The following is a 19,036-nucleotide window of genomic DNA, read 5'->3' on the forward strand; positions in this document are numbered from 1 at the left end:
AGTCGATGTTGAAATCTCCAATATCCAATTGAGCCACCTTAGGAGAAGCGCCGCCGGGTTTACTTCACCCCCCCCCCCTCCCCTTCCCATCACTCGATTCTGAGAAGGAAATGGACGCCCGTACTGCATGCCAGTAATGTCACGCGTTAACGGCAGTAGAACCACTACCGTCTGCGCCATCAAAACAAGTCAAAACAAGTCAGCCTTCGGAGGTGGTGTGAGGGGGAAAGCCAAGTTTTTGTCCCAGGGATTTAAAAAAACTAGTTAACGTATTATTGACATATGAATTTTTAGGAGACCATATGGGCTTTATACCCTCTGTCAAAAATTCGAAGTTTGACGGGTTCTGGGGGAGGGGTCTGAGTGGGGGGTATAACCCCTCCTTTACCCTCTTTTTCCTGTCAGAACAGCATTTTTTCGGCAAGGGCGTTAGTTGCAAAACGGTACTATCCCCAGCCAGGGAACATAAGTTTAATTTAAGCTTGTATTGATCTGAATATTCATGACACTATACAGAAGTAATGAATCCAACTTTTAGGGAGACGGATGAACATAAAATTTTGTATTGGTAGAAGCGTAAGTGGAGGGACCCCTCCCCTGTGAGAAATTTTGTTTCGGTAAGACGGTGTTGTTAGTGCATCTACAATTGTGCATACGACTTTGCGTGCGTGTGTAATCAAATGGAAGCCATTTTCTCCCAGTGGCTACGGCCCTGATATATCAACGATTATACATAATAGTACGTGTGGGAAGGTATACGCAGGTATCTCATATGTCATTGTCCCAAATCGAGATGCTGTGTATATGATTAAATACGACAATCTATATAGTGGTATAAGACGCACGGAACCTTGACTAAAAGTGCCAATTACTGAATTAAGTTAACTTGTTGAGAGAAATCTCGTTCTATGCTGGGTATGACTGCACGTGGAGGTATCCTGAACCACGTGTCAGGTAAACCTTCATTGGTTTCACCTTGCATACGTCGGCTTCCGGCACTCTTTACTCTTCTAATTCGCTCTGTTGTGATTATGAGCTATCTGCAAACTTTTCTCTACAAAGTGTAAGTTCTTTCATATAGGAAACAAACAAAATTGCGAATAACTATAAAAGCAAGGATATTAACGGTATTCAGTTTTATTTAACAAATGTTCCTTTTCTCAAATTGTATTATTCTTCGAATGTAACGTATATAACAGTGTTCATTCATACATTGGTGTATTAATAGATGCTATTTAATATAAACCTAAGGTCAGAAAGAGTTCATGTATATAATCCTATAGGACATTTAAACCCCATTAGAACAATTGCTTAAATAATTGTGAAACTGTTCCAGAACCACATGGTAGTAGGTTGCTACTGTCTTGGAGAAGTTGCGTCAGAATACTGTTGCCAACTGTCGATAACAGTGAAGAATTAGCGCTATCAGCTCAAGAAATAACAACAACAACAAAGTTATACTTATTTTTTATAATGCTTGCTGACAGCAAGTATAGTTTGCAGAACACTATTTTTGGAGAAAGATTGGTTTCCAGGGGCGTATCCAGGGGGGGCGCAACAGGCGCGCGCCCCCCCCCCCTTATTGGCCGTCACCAAAAATAAAAAAGTTTAGCAAAAAAAAAAAAAAATTGATGACGACCTTTATGTGAGATGTCGGTGATCGCTCAACCCCCCCCCCTCCCGTATGCTTTATTTTTTGTTTGCCAAAAAAAGGTTCTGGCGAAGTTCGGCGGCATAATAGTTTTAGAAACATAGATGGTAATTGTGTTTGTATTATCACTATAAACACTAAATGACATGCCAGCCATACTAAATTGTGCATTTTGTGTCCATATTTACTGGAAATGTTGCTTATTATTAAGGTCGAAAAATGGATCACATATGGCCATGGGTGGCGATCCTGGGTGGAGGGGGATATATCCCCCCATGAAAATGGGTGGAGGGGATGTAATGCACCATATCCCACCCCCCCCCCACCAAATGCCAGGGATAAGAATATTTTCATGCCTATGCATCTTCGTTAATGTACGGCTCTTTTTTAGCTTCATTTCTCGCCTACCATAAACGCAGTGCGATCTTTTCAAATAAAGCGTCTTTATAAAGCAAAAATAGTTGACTGTAGGCTTCATTGGCCCTATAACAACAAAATGTATTATTGCGCCCACGGTATTGATATAGTACATATATGCACCCTCATAGTATTCATATAGGCCCTATAGTAGGCCTACACACGTACATGTTCCCTCGAACAGCTGAGAATCTCATGTAACCAGGGTAATGCTTAATACACGTTTCACCTGGATGCCCTAGCAATCGGTACCTAGGAATGTAACTATGTGTAATTGTGTATTGCATGTGTATAGGCCTATAATAGCCTGCATGAGGCCATTTTCTTCATCGAATAATATAACAGAGCTCTCGAACATTCTAACGTTGCGCCTGAAACAAGATTGACAGGGGCAATTTTCCCAAAATAACACCCGAAATTAAAAAAAAAAGTATTTTGGATCCTGATTATGAGATATTTCGGACATGACATCCCTTTTTTAAAGTTGGGTATATGCCGCCTGGAAACCTCGGGAAGTGCCGTTTCCGGCCATCTAGAGGGTTTGTTAATCCCAAAATTTTCTTGTACGCTTCGCGCCAACTAATGGCGCTACGCTTAGATAGTCAACAAGGTCATATCCCCCCCCCCACTCGGAAGTACGGATCGCCGCCCATGCATATGACACCATTTTGCATTTCAGCCCTTCTTTGAAAGCAAAAATTGTACACCCCTCCCCTTAGACCCATCCCCCAGGACGGCGATCATTCATGCCTGGCGCCCCCCCCCCCCCTATTGGAAAATCCTGGATACGCCCCTGGGTTTCTACTGCTTAAGTTAGAAAGATCTAAACTATAGTTAATGGTTAATGAGGAGTGTTCTGCTTAGCTAAAACAACACAGTATCGAGGGTAGGCCTATAGGGAAAATATCAAGTTTTCTAAGCGTGCGGAAATCTGGGATCGGCTTTGGGAAGGCCTGACTTGTTACCACGTCCGCCTTTGGAGAGAGTAAACAGTTCAAGTTCACATATGAATGGCAGAGACTTTCTACATTTGCAATCGTTCCACCGACCAAGTCCTCCTCGATTAATCTCCACGCAATCCTCGTTGTCCATGAAATTGTTTGGTTCTCCACGTTTCCAGAAAGTTTGCTCAGGAAGAAATATTTCTCGATTGTAAGCATCCCATTCAAACTCACCTGCATAGAAGACAACAATAATAATATTTGCATCATTTCCAGTCATGCATCTTATCAGACTTGGGCAAGGCACTTTATCTCCATTGCCTCTCTTCATCCAGGTGTAAACAGGCGCGTAGCCAAGGGGAGGCGGCAAAGGGGGCAGCCCCCCCCCCCCCCACCCTTGGGCATATTTCTTTGTATGTTTTTATGATATCGCTAGTAATTTCAAAGAGAAAATGCTAAGATGCAACTTACTAGGCCTGGGAAGTGCCATTTCCAGCGACCTGGGAGGCATTTTCAGCCAAAATTTTCTTGTACGCTTCGCGCCAACTTATTGTGGCGCTACGCTTAGATAGTGTGCAATGCCGTATCTACGGCTCTGAAAGTTTGCCTACCGTTTCGCCCCTCCCTTGGCAAATTCCTCGCTACGCGCCTGGGTGTATAAATGGGGATTTGTGAGATAAAGTGGCAGTTGGGCGATGTTTAGCTGCTGCCATGTTGAGGGATTGTATCTATGCCGTTTGACAGGTTCTAGTTGACCATGCAGGGTAATATTGTGATGCGTCTGGCGCACCGTTATCGGTGGATATGTCTGCGCTTTACAAATCCTCAATATAATTTTAATTAGAGTTCACAATAATATTAACAATTTCGAGGAAGCAATAAACCTTGCGCAAGATCGTGATACGTGGCGGAGGTTAATCACTGAGCATGTCGGATAGACGAGACTCAACTTACTACAGTAAGGATGTGAATTACATTACAATTACGTCTATACATATACCTGCATGTGTTACTGCTCAAGCTGCTTTTTTCAATGGAGCAGCTAAAGTGGGAGGCAGGGAGATGTGCTCTTACCCAAAAGACTAAAAATGAACAAAATGGACTAAATGGGTACGGCCATAAATTCTCAAAATAAAAATAAAAATGATGTATATTACATCGTGTTAGATCGGCTACTTGTTTTATAGCACAGTGCGTGTGATCTGCTTCTTAGAAGGATTTACTTATTAGCCATACTTAGCATACAATGAGATTTTTATGAACAATTTAACTTTGATTATTCAGTGTCTGACACTTTAGTTCCGTGCATGCATGGAACTTGATTGTCGTCTGCAACAAAAACATATATGTTAATCTCAATTTGGATCATTATAATAGAAAGGCATGTTCCCTTGAGGTACCTAAAAACGCACACTATTATGTATATTCTAAATATTTGATATAGTTAAGATACACAGGGCTATAACCACTGGCGGTATGGAGGAACTTTCCTCCTCCCCTCCCCTCCCTTCTCCTCTCCTCTCCTCCCACATCCCACCCCCACCCCCCCCCCCACCTAGACTTCTACCAAATTGCTTACATTTTATAACATATACACGCACGCAAAATGGTATAAACTGGTCACATTCAAAGTTGTCCTGTTCAAGTTCATAGTTAAAATAATTGAAATTAAAACACCATTTGGCGTCTAAGCCTCCTAACCGAAATAAACATTCTCAAAGGGGAAGGGCCGATGCAATTCTAGACCATAATAAAAAATAATCAAAAAGAAACAAAACCGATACCTTCGGTTTTCTGGTCGTTCAGACCGATCCAAGCTCGCTTCTTCTGCCCCTTCATTACCACATAAGTGATGAAATCATTTTCTAAAGTGTCATGAACAGAAGCCAAGTGACCGTAGTTGTAATCGCTGTTGTCATGGCAAAAGTCCTTGGCCTCATCCCAAGTGAGTGGGTCTTCAATGAACTTGTAACAGCTCGTACGATAGTTTTGCCAACCAGATGGACAATCTTTTGTTAACACAGAAATAAGAAATATTGCAAACAGTTAGGTTGTAAAAAAGTTAGATTGAGTAAATGGCCAAGGCCGATTATAGTTTGGAAAATTTGTTCAATTATTTAGGTCACCTGCATCCGAATGGACATCTAATGCTGAGTTATAAGGATTTTCTGATTATTAGGTACGTTTTAGACCATGTTTTGCCCCTCACCCCTCTTTCCTCGTTTGGATCGCCATTGGGCCGATGTTGGGGTCTCTATATATAGACGAAATGTATCTGTTCTCCTTTACGCCCAACCACCTGTACAGCACTTTGTAATATGGGTGGCGGTAAAGCACTTTGTCATGGGTGGCGGATTACTAGTCTCTTCCCGGCCATATGGAAAGCCGTTTTAACTTTTGATAAGGAATTTCAGATATCTCGAAATAATTTCAGTATATCTCAAATTAAATGACAGATATCTCCAATTTATGTAAGATATCTACAAATAATTGCAGATATCTTAAAATCAATGTCAGATATCTCGAAATACCAGAGAATTTCAGATATCTGAAAATTGAATTCGAGATATCTGAAATTGAATTCGAGATATCTGAAATAGAATTCAAGATATCTGCAATTCCATTTCAGATATCTGAATATAAATTTCAATTATCTCGAATTCAATTTCAGATATCTGAAATAGAATTGCAGATATCTCGAACTCAATTGCAGATATCTCGAATTCAATTTCAGATATCTGAAATAGAATTGCAGATATCTCGAATTCAATTGCAGATATCTCGAATTCAATTTTAGATATCTGAAATAGAATTTCAGATATCTCGAATACAATTACAGATATCTCGAATTCAATTCAGATATCTGAAATTCAATTTCAGATATCACGAATTAATTCCACAACTTGTTAATTATATGCATATAATGTATATCAGGCCTACCGTTAGCCAGCAAGCAAGCTAGATTAATTCCCACCCATACGTCGACGCGACGATGGCAGCCCCCTGGACCTTTGGTACTGTCACTTTTTTTGTAGCTTAATTTTCGCGCCTTTCTACGAACTTCTGCATATGCATTTCAGATATCTCGAATTCAATTTCAGATATCTCGAATTCAATTTCAGATATCTCGAATTGGAATTGCAGATACCTTGAATTCAATTTCAGATATCTCGAATTCAATTTCAGATATCTGGAATTCAATTTCAGATATCTGAAATATAATTTCAGATAACTCGAATAAAATTTCGGATATCTCGAATTCAATTTCAGATATCTGAATTAGAATTTCAGAAATCTCGAAATCTATTTTAGATATCTCGAATTCAATTTCAGATATCTCGAATTTAATTTTAGATATCTGAAATAGAATTTTAGATATCTAAATAAGAAACAATTTAAGATATCTAAAACTCCCTATTAAATGTTAAAATGGCTTTCCATACGGCCACTCGGTCCGGAGGTAAAGGGGTTTTTTTAATTGATACAATTAGAAATGTTCCATTTAAACTGACGTTCTGTATGATGGTTCTTTGTCACTGGATCTAGCAGAACATAAAGCTGGCGATTAAATAGACTAATGCAAGGCAAGGCAGTACTTCCATTGCAATTAAGTATGTTGAGATGTAAAAAGTGAACAATCGGCATATTGTAAAGAGCCACAAAAATGATAATCATAATAATGAACGAGACATTGTAAAGTATACCATCAAGTATCAAATAGTATCCGCTTTGTGGACTTTGGTTTAGTACATTCAAAAATATTAATAAAACATTCAATGATTAGTCTAAATTAATGTGAAAAATCTTAAAACAACTTACGACTTTGTCCTCTCACTAAGCCAAGCACCACAGCTAGCAAAATTAGACGGATGGCCATTTTGTTACAAATGTGTGACTACAGCTCAACATATGATATAAACTTTGTGTTTTGATTTGTTGCGGACACCTATTTATATGTGTAGAATCTGGAAGACAATTAGACTAATTAAATCACGTGTTGGTACTCTAATATGGTATAGATGATCGACCAACGGAACTATGAGGTCAATTAAAAAGATGCTGATATATGAATATTTTGATATTGGCGGTTGTTGCATAGTTGCTTAACACAATTATGAATGATACCCGAGTACATTGCTGTTAATTGACTGGATAATTAGATCGATTTGCTATAGGCTTACAATATAAAATGTGACATTATGGTTTAGAATTTTAAAGATAAATGATCTTCCTGTTTCGATAATCATACATAGTCTCTGCCAGAATATATAAGAGTCAAGTCTTTATATGTTGGTGACATGTACTAGTCCTTTTTTAAATCCTTTTTTCATCGCACATCGTACGTTTCAAAGTTCAACTATAGCTTATCCATACACATCTCGACATGTTAGATAAATATTGAACTATTTTCTCGAAATTTTGATTAGTTTATTTTACTGAAATGTTTATTTCGACTTGCTCAAAATTTAGAATAAAAAAAAATACTGTGAAAAATTACTACTGTAAATCTCTAAGTTTTGTAACAACGTAAAAACTGGATCTTGCTATAAATCGGCATCATGCATGAGCTATTGGGATTACAGTCAGAACGGAGGATATGTGTAATCCCAACAAGTCCAGTTGTTGGGATTTGTTGGGATTACACACATCCTCCGTTCTTACTGTAATCCTAATAGCACATGCATGCTACCGATTTATCAGATTTGTCAGCACACTCCAGTTTTTACTGTGGTAAAAAGTTTTAAGATTTACAGTAGTTACTGTAATCCCTGTGCGAATCGGCTGCTTACAATACTACTGTAAATATTAGAGTTTTTTACCACAGTAAAACTGGATCGTGTCGATAAATGTGATACATTGGTAGCATGTGATATTAGGATTACAATAAGAACTGAGAAAATGTGTAATCCCAAATAATGCATCAAGCTGGATTTGTTGGAATTACACATATCCTCAGTTCTTACTGTAATCCTGATAGCACATGCTACCGATTTATAGCACAGTCCAGTATTTACTGTGGTACAAAACTTTAAAATTTACAGTAGTTACTGTGTTCTCTGTGTGAATCGATTGATCGTGGTAATCACATGCATACAACACTTAACATCCGTCAGTTTTCAGAGATTTAACAATTGCCAATTAAAATTTAGGCACATAATTAAGTTCCATATACTGAAGACCGTTAAGGAAAACCCTGCTATCAGGCCGCATTGTCTTATTTAACACGTTTACGTTTTATGAGGGATGACCCTTACTTAAAACAACTAAAGTGACTGGATTTATTCTAATACAGAGACAATTAGGTCAGTTCCTCAAATGCAATCAACCTCAACTCAATGAAACAAGCTCTCCTTATTGCCACAGATAACATTGTTTACAATGCATTACAGATTGGTCAAGGACAATGGTGTTTAAAGTAATTTTTCATATGACTGTAGTTGTCAGAAGTTGTAAACAATGGCCTAACGTTAACATTAACGCATGCAGCGAAGCATATAGCCTATATATTGCTCCTTGGACGTCTATAAAGTGGCCTGATAGTATCTCATTTGACCTTTTGTTAGCACTACATGTTCTTCCAAACGTATTATTTCACAAAGATGTGTCTAAAAACCAATTCGATCACTTTGTTAAATATCCAGAAAGACGTTACCCTGTTGCTATTTGGCACTTCTTCTGCGAGAGAATAATCGGAGGGATTGATATCGACCCTATATTAAATATGCGACCTTAAGAATTGGCTCATATTCAGTGAGTCGTCGCGCATTATTGTAGACGGATTCGCCTATTTAGGCTGCCTGTTGTATATATAGATTGTTTCCAAACAGCTGTCTCATTTGACGACATATTATTTCCCTCACCATGAAACATGCTTGACTAGAAACCGTTTATCTAATTTTATTGTATAAAATACCACATGTTGTAGCTATACTGAATCTTGCTATGTTAACTATTTTTCAGGACTCACTTGTTCTCAACTTTGCACAATTTTTAACAACGGGTCAAAAAGGCACACCAAGTTGGTACAGAACCACGTTGCATGCAATAATCGGGGGTGACTTTGACATTGTTCCTGATTCTCTGACAATCATTTGGCCGATCAACTTAAATGGTCTCCACTTAATATCATAGGTTACTCTTGCTTCTCCGTCGATTTCTCATTATTGAGTATATAGTGAAGGTTTCCGATCGTAACAGTAATATTATGGAATATAATGTTACTTTCTATACACATATAAAAAAAAGTTACCTTTGATCTCGCTGGAATGGCTGGCCATTCAACCACTCGAAATAACCATTACCTTTACTCCGCACGATTCCAATCCACACAAGCGTGCATGCTGGAGACGTTCCCTCTGCATTGAACATTTCCAGGGTGTCCTGAAAGTTATAGAAGATAAAGTTACGATCAGTGGCGGAGCTATGGGTATTGGTCAGGGGGGCGAGAATGGTCTGTAGGGGCGCTTTCGACACTATCTAAGCGGAGCGCCACGACAGGTTGGCGCGGAGCGTACAGACATTTTTTTGAGTAAAGATACTCCCTAGATCGCCGGATATGACCCTTTTCGGGCCTTGATAATTTGCAGATAAACGAAGAATAAATAGGTGTCATCGCCATTTTGTCAGAAAATTACACCAACAAAATGTGACAAATGTCAATAGGTATTTGAGAGCGCAATAAAAAAGACAATATTAGAGAATATGTAAAAAGTGGTAAAAAGCTGAAAAGGTCGCCAGCAGTCCATTGAGTCCGTCGGGGGGGGGGGGCATCCGCCTCCTCTGACTGTATGAACCCTCCGCCACTGGTTACGTTCAAGGTTGACTATAGAATTGCAAATTGCAAATCCATCCATGGCACACACTCGAGCGCTCGATCCCCCGTCATGGTTGATTTTGTCCTATATCAGTGGCGGATCGGTGATATCGGGAGGTGGATTGTGAGTGTATAGGGCCTACATCCGATTCAGTTAAGCTATTTTAACGGACCCTCCGCTCCCTCCCACATTAAGTTGATACCTGTACGTATACCTCCAAGTAATCAACATTCACTCGTTTCAACCTGGGTATACCTGTGGATATATCATATTTATTCTTCTTACAACCCACACGTCACTACTCATCCCGGCCATCTGCCCTTCCCTCTTGACGGACCTAGACACCGTGAAGCCAATGTTCACCCAGTGCAGTAAACACTAAGCACACCTTACCTTCACCAACCCCTTTCTGCTTCGTAATATATACACACACATTGGCGTATGAAAGGGGGGGGCAGAGGTGGCCGCTACCCACTCCTTCTGCGCACTTTGAAAGAGGGGGTGAGTAGGTATATGTATCTGCCGAGAAGGCGCGTAGCCAATGGCGGTGGGGCGAAGGGGCGACCGCCCCCTCTTTGAGCATATTTTTTGTATTTTTTTATAATATCGCTAGTTACTTCAAAATAGAAAATGCTTAGATGCAACTTACAATACCTGGGAAGTGTCATTTCCAGCGATCTGGGAGGCATTTTCGGCAAACATTTTCTTTTATACGCTTGGAGCCAAGACATGGTGGCGCTACGCTTGGATAGTTTGCCTACAGGCTTCGCCCCTCCCTTGGCAAATTCCTCGCACGCGTCTGCTGCCGACTCACTTTTTCAACTATGAATGTACTCGATAGCACTGCTAAATCATTTAACTGAATCATTTTTATTAGCAAATAAGCAGAATGGAATGATCAGCCTTTTTTAGTTCCATATATTCCCCATAATACTTCTTAATACGTAAAAGTTTTGAAACAAAATTCAAAATGAAATAATGCAATTCATCGTATAATTGTATTTGTCTGCCCTATTACGCTTTGAAGACTTCGCAAACTTTTATTTTCTTAGTTTTCTTACCAGTAGGTTTTGTGCTGAATTAGAGACCGCAATATCCAGTCCCAACTTATCTTGACAAACTTTCCGCGATTCATTGAAGTTTTGCCCTATACTTCTGAAGAGCTTGTAACTCATTCCGATCGGGCTAAAATTTGTGGTCCAAACGTTCGAATCTTGGAAAGACGAAACAATAAACATGATCAATTTGATTGCAAGTAACTACTTGGAAGACCTTCAGATAATGTAGGCCTGAACAAGAATTGGAATTGATCAAAAAGAGGTACATACAGATCGGTTTGTTCAATGTATCATCGTATACAAGTGCATTCTCCAATATGTAATACCACAGCACATGTATAAGCTATAGGCGTTTCAATATAGCATAGAATAGGACAATTAATTGGTTATCTGCAATGAAGGTAGCACGGGCGTATCCTGTATTTATTACGTAGTAGCTTCACGTGCATGTAAACTCCGTGCACGTGTTTATTCGAGTTTGATTTGTAAGTGACATTCTTTTTTATGACTTGCAACATGGGCAGTGATAGTAGTGGAACTAACCTAATTATTAAAAGCGAAGGGGACAAGTATGTATAATTATAAGTGGCTTCAGTAGAGACTGATAAATTCGTTTGAAAACGAAATACTAAAATTTGACCAGTGAGGAGTTCCAGTGGGATAGGAGGACACGGGTGTGTGGGAAGGAGGCTAAAATGTTATGCGGTCGTTTTGGACTTTGTTCCTCAATCGTAAATCTCGTATTGCAAAGAAATGAGCATTCATATTATATAGTTTAGTTGAGACTGATAAAAATCGCTGGAAAATAAAATACTTAAATACCTTTGGTCCGATCCCTTTCGGATAATCCTCCAATGAGGTATGACGTTCTCTGGATCATGTTCATATATGATCCACTGTAAGGATCCATCTACGTAGGCTTGGCTCTTGTAACAAACTTTAGCTGTGATGAAAAGAAATATAAATATCAAAACCGAAAACGAAATATATGTTTTCTGTTGTTCATCTAAATAAAACCGACTTTAATTGACCCAGAAAGTTTATTACACTAGTAAATTTACATAATGGAAAATAATAATTAGTGCCTATAGGCTATGAGTAAATAAGTGACAAGTGAATAATAATATGTTGCGCCACACTAAGCCTCGTATACTGGAACCGATGCGGTAGGTACAGCTACAAGGTTAGGGAGGGGGGTTGGCAGGGAGTGGGATTAATTATGATCCAACTCTGTTTCTATTTAGTTAAGTTATTCAGTATGCCTGAAGATATATATGAGAGGTTTTGCTTTTATATTATCAACCGGCATCTAAGCCCTGTACTCCGCACAATCCTTCCCCTATACAATTCCCCTTCCCCTATACAATTCCCCTTCCCCTATACAATTCCCCTTTCCCTTCTCCCCCACCCTCCGTGTTTGAATCTCAATCCGACCCACCAATATGTTAAACATGAATATCTTTTGAAGCTCACGTCCATTGCATACACCGGTGAAACCTTATAATACTACACGTAATAAATGAAATTTTACCTTCAGATAGTATAAACAGTGTTACCAAAATGGTAGCTGTTTTGACCTGAAACATGCTTCGGGTGTCTCTTCACCTGTTCATGTATTATATATGTAACAATCAAAACAAAAAGAACTATACAGTTGAATGTATTACACATATTCGCGCCATCAAAATAATTGCTCCGTTGTATATGATAAATCTTTGCAACAAAATTCCTCGAACCTAACAAGACGTGAGGAATTCCACATTTTGCTGCAAAATGAAAATATTTATCCTTCGTCAGAATCTTTCAAGTTAACAATTTGTAGCTAAAGGATAAAGTGAAGACTTTACAGACGTCCGAGCAACCTCCGACACCTTCTTGTGCGTGCTGCTGTTCCACCTCTAACTAGTAACACTACACCCATTCAGCACTTGGTACTTTCAAATGTGATCGTACTTCGAGATGCATCATCTGCAGTCGCCACATTGTTGAATCCAATTCCATCACCAGCCACAGCATGCAACTCACACACAAGACTAAGGGTCACATCACCTGCACAACCACTAATGTCATCTATCTGATCTCTTGTAGAGTTTGCGGCATCCAGTATGTTGGCGAAACCAAATCCACCCTCAAGAAGCGATTCTATGGTCACAGATCCACTGTCAACACCATGAAGACTGAGACCCCAGTTGGAGAACACTTTAACCTTCCCAGCCATACCATTAACGACATGTCTCTACATGGGATTGAATCCTTAGGTAGCCGCCCTGACCTAGTACGAATCAGCAGAGAGAGGCTGTGGATGCAACGCCTTCACACCATTCAACCTCATGGGCTCAACATTCAGGAAGGACATGACAAACTTCTGTCCCCTCCCCCCCCCCTCCATCTCCCCCACGTCGGCTCATCATTGCAGTTCTTGTAGTTAATGTTAATCCGTTGTTTCTTAAGGTCAACCAGAATATGTTCGTTAAACTTCATATAATCAACAGAGCACCCTTTGGATGACATTCAACACCATTTGTCCTTAACAAATTGGTAATAAATTATAAACATGTCATTTGAGAAAATATCATCTTAATTTCTCCCTTTGAGTTTTGTATTGCAACTGAGGAACTAGTCTGATGGGCTAAAAGGTCAAGTCACTTTAACTAGTGAACCTCAACTGTTTAAAGGGTCATTCCAAAAAACAAACAAAAAATAAGTAAATGTGCTATACAACCCTAGCTAGACCGAGAGCAGTGGTTTTTAACGGTCCACGGCATATCAAAGTTAATTTGGTTCCTGAAGTTATCAAAACACAATAAGGGGTATATATTTTTTTTGTGAATCTCAAACAAAGTTCATAAAATCACTCAGTTTCCGAAACTACCTACTATCCGGTATGAGAATTGCTACAACACTGTTGCTTATAATGGGACCATATTGACACTGGTATACTTTGGTCTTCTTACAAAAGTGGTATAGATTGAATTCTATGTATATTAAAATGTTATCACATGGTCTTGCTGGCTTGTGTGTCTCTGGCATTGCAACGAATATAATGCTTGTTTTGGTGTAGGTTGGGTAAATCTTTGCCAACACATTTATGCCCAACAATGAGTTTAATTGCTTGGCTTACCACAAATAACCCATTACAATAAATTCATTCCACCTTCAGAGTGACAAGAAAAAAGGTTTTTAGGGAATTCGATGGCGCTAGTTTGAAACAGGGTGTTTTTTAATATAAAATAATGATATGGCTCTTAAAGGCATCCGTAGATTCACTTTTAGGAGAATAGCGCCTCATCAGGCCACGTATTCAGTGGACGGTGGCTGCAAGCATGCCGGTCGCAGAGATGTCACCACCTCTGGCCAAAGGCAAGGATTCACGCACGCCACCTAGTACGCTTCTGGTCGATTTGACCGACCTTCTGCGCATCCTCCCGGGTTCTTTTGCGACAACAAGGGAGACATGGTACGGGATCCTAGGCCACAAAAAGTACCATACCTACAGCCAAAGGTATTATCGCCAGAGGCCTGTCTTGAACCCTAGCCACGATTTACACGACCGACAAGGAATGAGTCTTTCGTCACCCGCTTAACAGCATCGGCCACCACATCGGCTAGTAATTTATGTGGTTGAATTAATATATCAAGACTTTAGCGTCGACTACTGAAAGAGAAAAAGAAATTTATCGTGTATAACCAACCATTGATGGAGTCGAACTCGGTTTCATCGGGTTACCAGTCCACTGCTCTACCATCTGAGCCATTTGACAAGTTGACATTTATCGAGCTTAAATAGGTATTATTGGTTGGATACAATCTATTGGTAACAGTGAATGACACTGCCTCAACGAAATCTGTATTCATCCTGTTTCATTCTCATTAGAACAACGGATCTGAATATCTGTATTGATAAGAAGCTCACGCTTTAATGTCTTTGTTTACATTGCAGCAAGCAGTAAGAATGTCGTTTCCTTTCAAGACGTAAATGTACAATAGGCTTATTCCCTGATACTATCGATGAATTCGAAGCAAGCAGTAAAAGAAAAACCGATTCCGTGAAATCTTCTTATTCACAAAAGGTCGCTTACGATGATGCTCGCAAGAGAGTTCTTGCTGTAAGTTGTCTCCCTTTACAACTAAATTCTATGCAGACGATTATGAACTGGGATTAAGCCTAACATTTCAACAAACAATTTCAAGACCTTTTTGAATGAGGAAGGGACAATACTTATTAAGTCAAACACGTTAACTACATGTGACAGACTAATCTTATTTAGGAATCTGAATGGCCGGAAATAGCACAGTAATTCGAAACTCGATACATAATTCATAGAGTTTATGCAAGTAGATTTGGGAAACACGGGGATCGTCCTTCTGCACGTTTTTGAATGTTTGAGGGTGGGGGGGGGGGTTGGGCGTTTTGTCTCTGCAGGTCGGAGGGCGTATGTTTTTTTGGCTCGCTAGACCTTAGTTTCGTTTGTCAGAATGGGATGGTTCGGTAGTGCCGTTTGGCCGTGACGTTTTGTATCCCGCATGGCGGGTCACGTAAAAAGCACACGGGGATCGGGAATTCGTCAACTACAAGACTTTGTTTAGCCCGCAGTGACTTGTTGTATTTATTGATACTCTGAAACTGCCAAGGGCGTAGAAACCGGGGGGCTGGGGGGCGCCAGCCCCCCCAGTGAAAAATGTGGAGGGGCGGAAGTATCATTCCGCCCCCCCGGTTCGCAGGTCAGAAAACCCCTTTTTCATTCCAAATGAGAAAAAAAATCTCATTTGGAGCACCAAATTGCATCTAAGGCCAGGTGAAAATACAAAATTAAGTTTACAAAATGGAGTGGGTGTTGAAGTGTGCTATATTGCACCAAATTGCATCTGAGGCCACCTGGAAATGCAAAAAAATTCCAAAGGGGAGGGGGACACCCCCTCCCCTTAGACCCCTCCCCCAGGCCGGCCATCAGTCTTCAGCCCCCCCCCACTCAAAAGTACCTTCCTACGCCACTGGAAAACTGCGGTATTTGCGGGTATATTTTGTCAACACTCTGACATGGTCGACTCTATCAGTAGCTAAAATCTCTATAAAGCATAAGTTATAGGAGACAATAGCTAGTCCCTTGCAAGGTCGTAGCTACTCTCCTTTCACCGCCGCCCCTCCTTCTCATTTCATTTGCCGATACGTTACTGAACCATGACAGTTGTATATTAGATCTCTATAACAAAGATATAAACGAACGGAATAAAACTTAAATTTCCTCCTCCTATTGATTTGAAAAGAGGTGTTTGCGTCACCTCTCATAGAGTGTCGGTTTGAAAAAAAATTAACATAGAACAAATAAATGATTTGTCTTTCATCCAGAACTCACCTTAATTTATTATTTGTCTTTCATCCAGAACTCTGTTTTACTCTGTTTAACAAAAGATGTTGTGTCATTGAAATAGGCGTGACATGACAAAAATCAGGTTTAAGCATGAAAGGTATAAACGTAGTTCGGTAAATTGGGTAACCTTATGTACGTAACCATGGTATCGTCTTGTATTAGGATCTTATATTGCCATTAGGTAACATGCAAATGTGTCACGCTCACTTCATACGATTTGACGCAAATATATCTTATCATCAAGAACATGCAAAATTGAATGGGACAATCATATTTAATTAGACGATGGGCCAACGGAGACATTCCTCCCTCCACCTAACTAACTTTAACTTCCTCACCCGACCCATGCAACACATTTAATCTTGAAAAAAAATATATAAATTGCCCTCTGGAGGGAGGGGTGGGGTGGGAGGAGGGGGGAAACATTAAAGGTACCAATCGGAACGTATGCGCACTATCATGCAGCCAACATGCAGACAGCCAACACAGCTGATAGTGTGCCTGGTATATATATATAAGCCGTGTGGCACTCTCAGTAGTCTTGTTCATTCATACGTGGGTTTATATCTGACCATATTAGAGAGTCCCCATGTAGCTAATAAGTGCTTTCATTGTTTCAGTGTCAAGTGCGTAAAATCAGCTTGATCATGATAAAAAGAATGAAAAATGCAAAGTAAAAAAAGAAGAAGAATAGCTAAAGGAATAGCCGTGTTTGCACCTTCGGCAACACTTTGTCTTCATGACGACGACGACGACTACGACGACGACGACGACGATGACGACGATGACGACGACGACGAATATGTATGTATGAATGTATTTATAGATCCACCTGCAAGTAGGAACTCGCGAAGAAGCCATCATTCGCTTATCAAAGCCGCAAGCCGACCGAAGTTAGTCTCTTAGATTCATATTTAACGTCCATGATTATGAATTGTCAATTTTCAACAACTCTGTAACTGGACGACATGCATTAATCTTGGAGTGACTTGAACCGGAGACCTTATGATTGAAAGGCACCGGCGTTAACCACTGAGCTATAACACTCCACTATAGTCCTTTCAAAAAGATTTAATATGGAAATGAAGGTGGTTGCGTTAAATTACTATACAACAACAATTTACTTCTTCGCAGCTCCTCTCCATTTGTGATGCCTGAAACAATTTAACTCTTCTTTCATTAGCCGAAACTAAGTTTTTAACCTCGGCAATCATGTTACATGAAAATTAAGTTAAATAATTGAGTTATTTTGTCAGCAATAGTTGTATCATGTAGCTACAACAACTGGTTGTAGCTCCATGATTGTATTAAAAACGTAAAAAACGAATGGTACTTTCGTAATTGTATTCATCTGTTTGTTTTAATATCATTGTAGACAATACCTACGTTGGCTTGAGGCCGAAATATATCAATACTGGGCGATGGATTATAGGCTGACCGGCCATTGTAATGGAACGCGAACATCGTACTGAGGTTAAAAGGCTTATAGTGTACATACCTGATTAAAATCGGGCCCGCCACTCCATTCCAATTGATTTAAGCCAGTTTCATTGTTTCGATAATATCAACCTACACAAGTGTTCATTCTGCGTTTCCTATATATTTTCACTAAATTTGACATCTGACCTTTGGTTCCGGTCAAATTTGAAGAAAATCCGCCCAGCCGTTTAGGAGGAGTTCTTGACATAAAATTGCGTTATAAATGTAAATTTGACCTTTAACCACGTGACCTTTGAACTCGGTCCCCATGGCAGCCACATTTCAATGTTTTCCCTTGGAGTTTGAGAAACAAAATCGAACTCATTTTGACCTTTGGCCTCTAACTTTGGACGTTTGGTTCCGGGGGTCTGCGACACACAAAGGGTTTACCCTGGGGTACCGTCCCATCAAGTTTGAAGAAAATCGGCCGAGCCGTTTAGGAGTTTTTGTCACAACCTTGTACACACACATCCCCACGCACACTCACATACTTCTTCTCATTTCTAATGTGGGTTGAAGTATAATATCTCATCTCCCTACACATTACACGTAGAGAGATGAGATAACAAAGAAGTTCACGCATGTCTGTGCTAAATCAAGGCTGCTCTGTTCTCTTGACCATCAAAATGTTCATCAATAAATCTTCTAAGAATCAAAAGGCAGCAATTATCAACAGAAAAGTGTGACTAAATTGATAAGTTACCATCGTCACCACCTCTGTCAGACCTTTTCTACAAAGTAATAATCACATATATATTGATTATTCTTTAATATAACCTTTCATTTTACCCATTTGCAAAAAGATTCACATTAACTGATGGCAAGCGGACTTACTGAAGGAAATTTATTACTGTCAGTTACCGTTGTTACAGCTACTTACCTCGCCAAGTTTCACTTGAACAAAAGTTAAAAGGTGTCGCTATTGATCAATTGGATGATCTCCAGTTCGTCCGATATTTTGATCACTAAGTAATTGTCAATACTTTGATTACACTATCTACTGACAACCATACGAAACGAAAATATGTTAAGAAAGAAGTGTGTAAAACGTTTCGATTATATCAAGCCAGATAAATCTTAGGATTAATGTGCAGTTAATATAGTTGAAACAATTATCAACAAACATGTCGAATGGAAACTAGATTTAGATTGGTTTAGGAAGATAAAAGTGAAAACTGGAAAAGGAAAGCCAGCATTTTTTTTTATTATATGACAACATTTTAGTGGACATTACATTGTTCGGTCTAATACGAGTATGGTGAACAACACCCTTTGTCAAAAGTAACCAAGGACGTAGGAACCGGGG

The 19,036-nt window shown here is 39.6% G+C and overlaps 1 protein-coding gene across 1 annotated transcript; it reads right to left on the reverse strand.

The window, feature by feature from the left end:
* Window positions 1-1,127: 1,127 nt before the first annotated feature.
* LOC139981122 (C-type lectin lectoxin-Phi1-like) lies at window positions 1,128-6,970 on the reverse strand. The gene is made up of 3 exons (XM_071993304.1): window positions 6,829-6,970; window positions 4,794-5,018; window positions 1,128-3,243 (listed from the first exon to the last, which is right to left on the reverse strand). The coding sequence occupies exons 1-3, from the start codon at window positions 6,884-6,886 to the stop codon at window positions 2,984-2,986; spliced, it is 543 nt and encodes a 180-aa protein (XP_071849405.1). The 5' UTR covers window positions 6,887-6,970; the 3' UTR covers window positions 1,128-2,983.
* Window positions 6,971-19,036: the final 12,066 nt, after the last annotated feature.

Source organism: Apostichopus japonicus, chromosome 15, assembly GCF_037975245.1.
Source record: "Apostichopus japonicus isolate 1M-3 chromosome 15, ASM3797524v1, whole genome shotgun sequence".
NCBI classification, from domain to species: Eukaryota; Metazoa; Echinodermata; class Holothuroidea; order Aspidochirotida; family Stichopodidae; genus Apostichopus; species Apostichopus japonicus.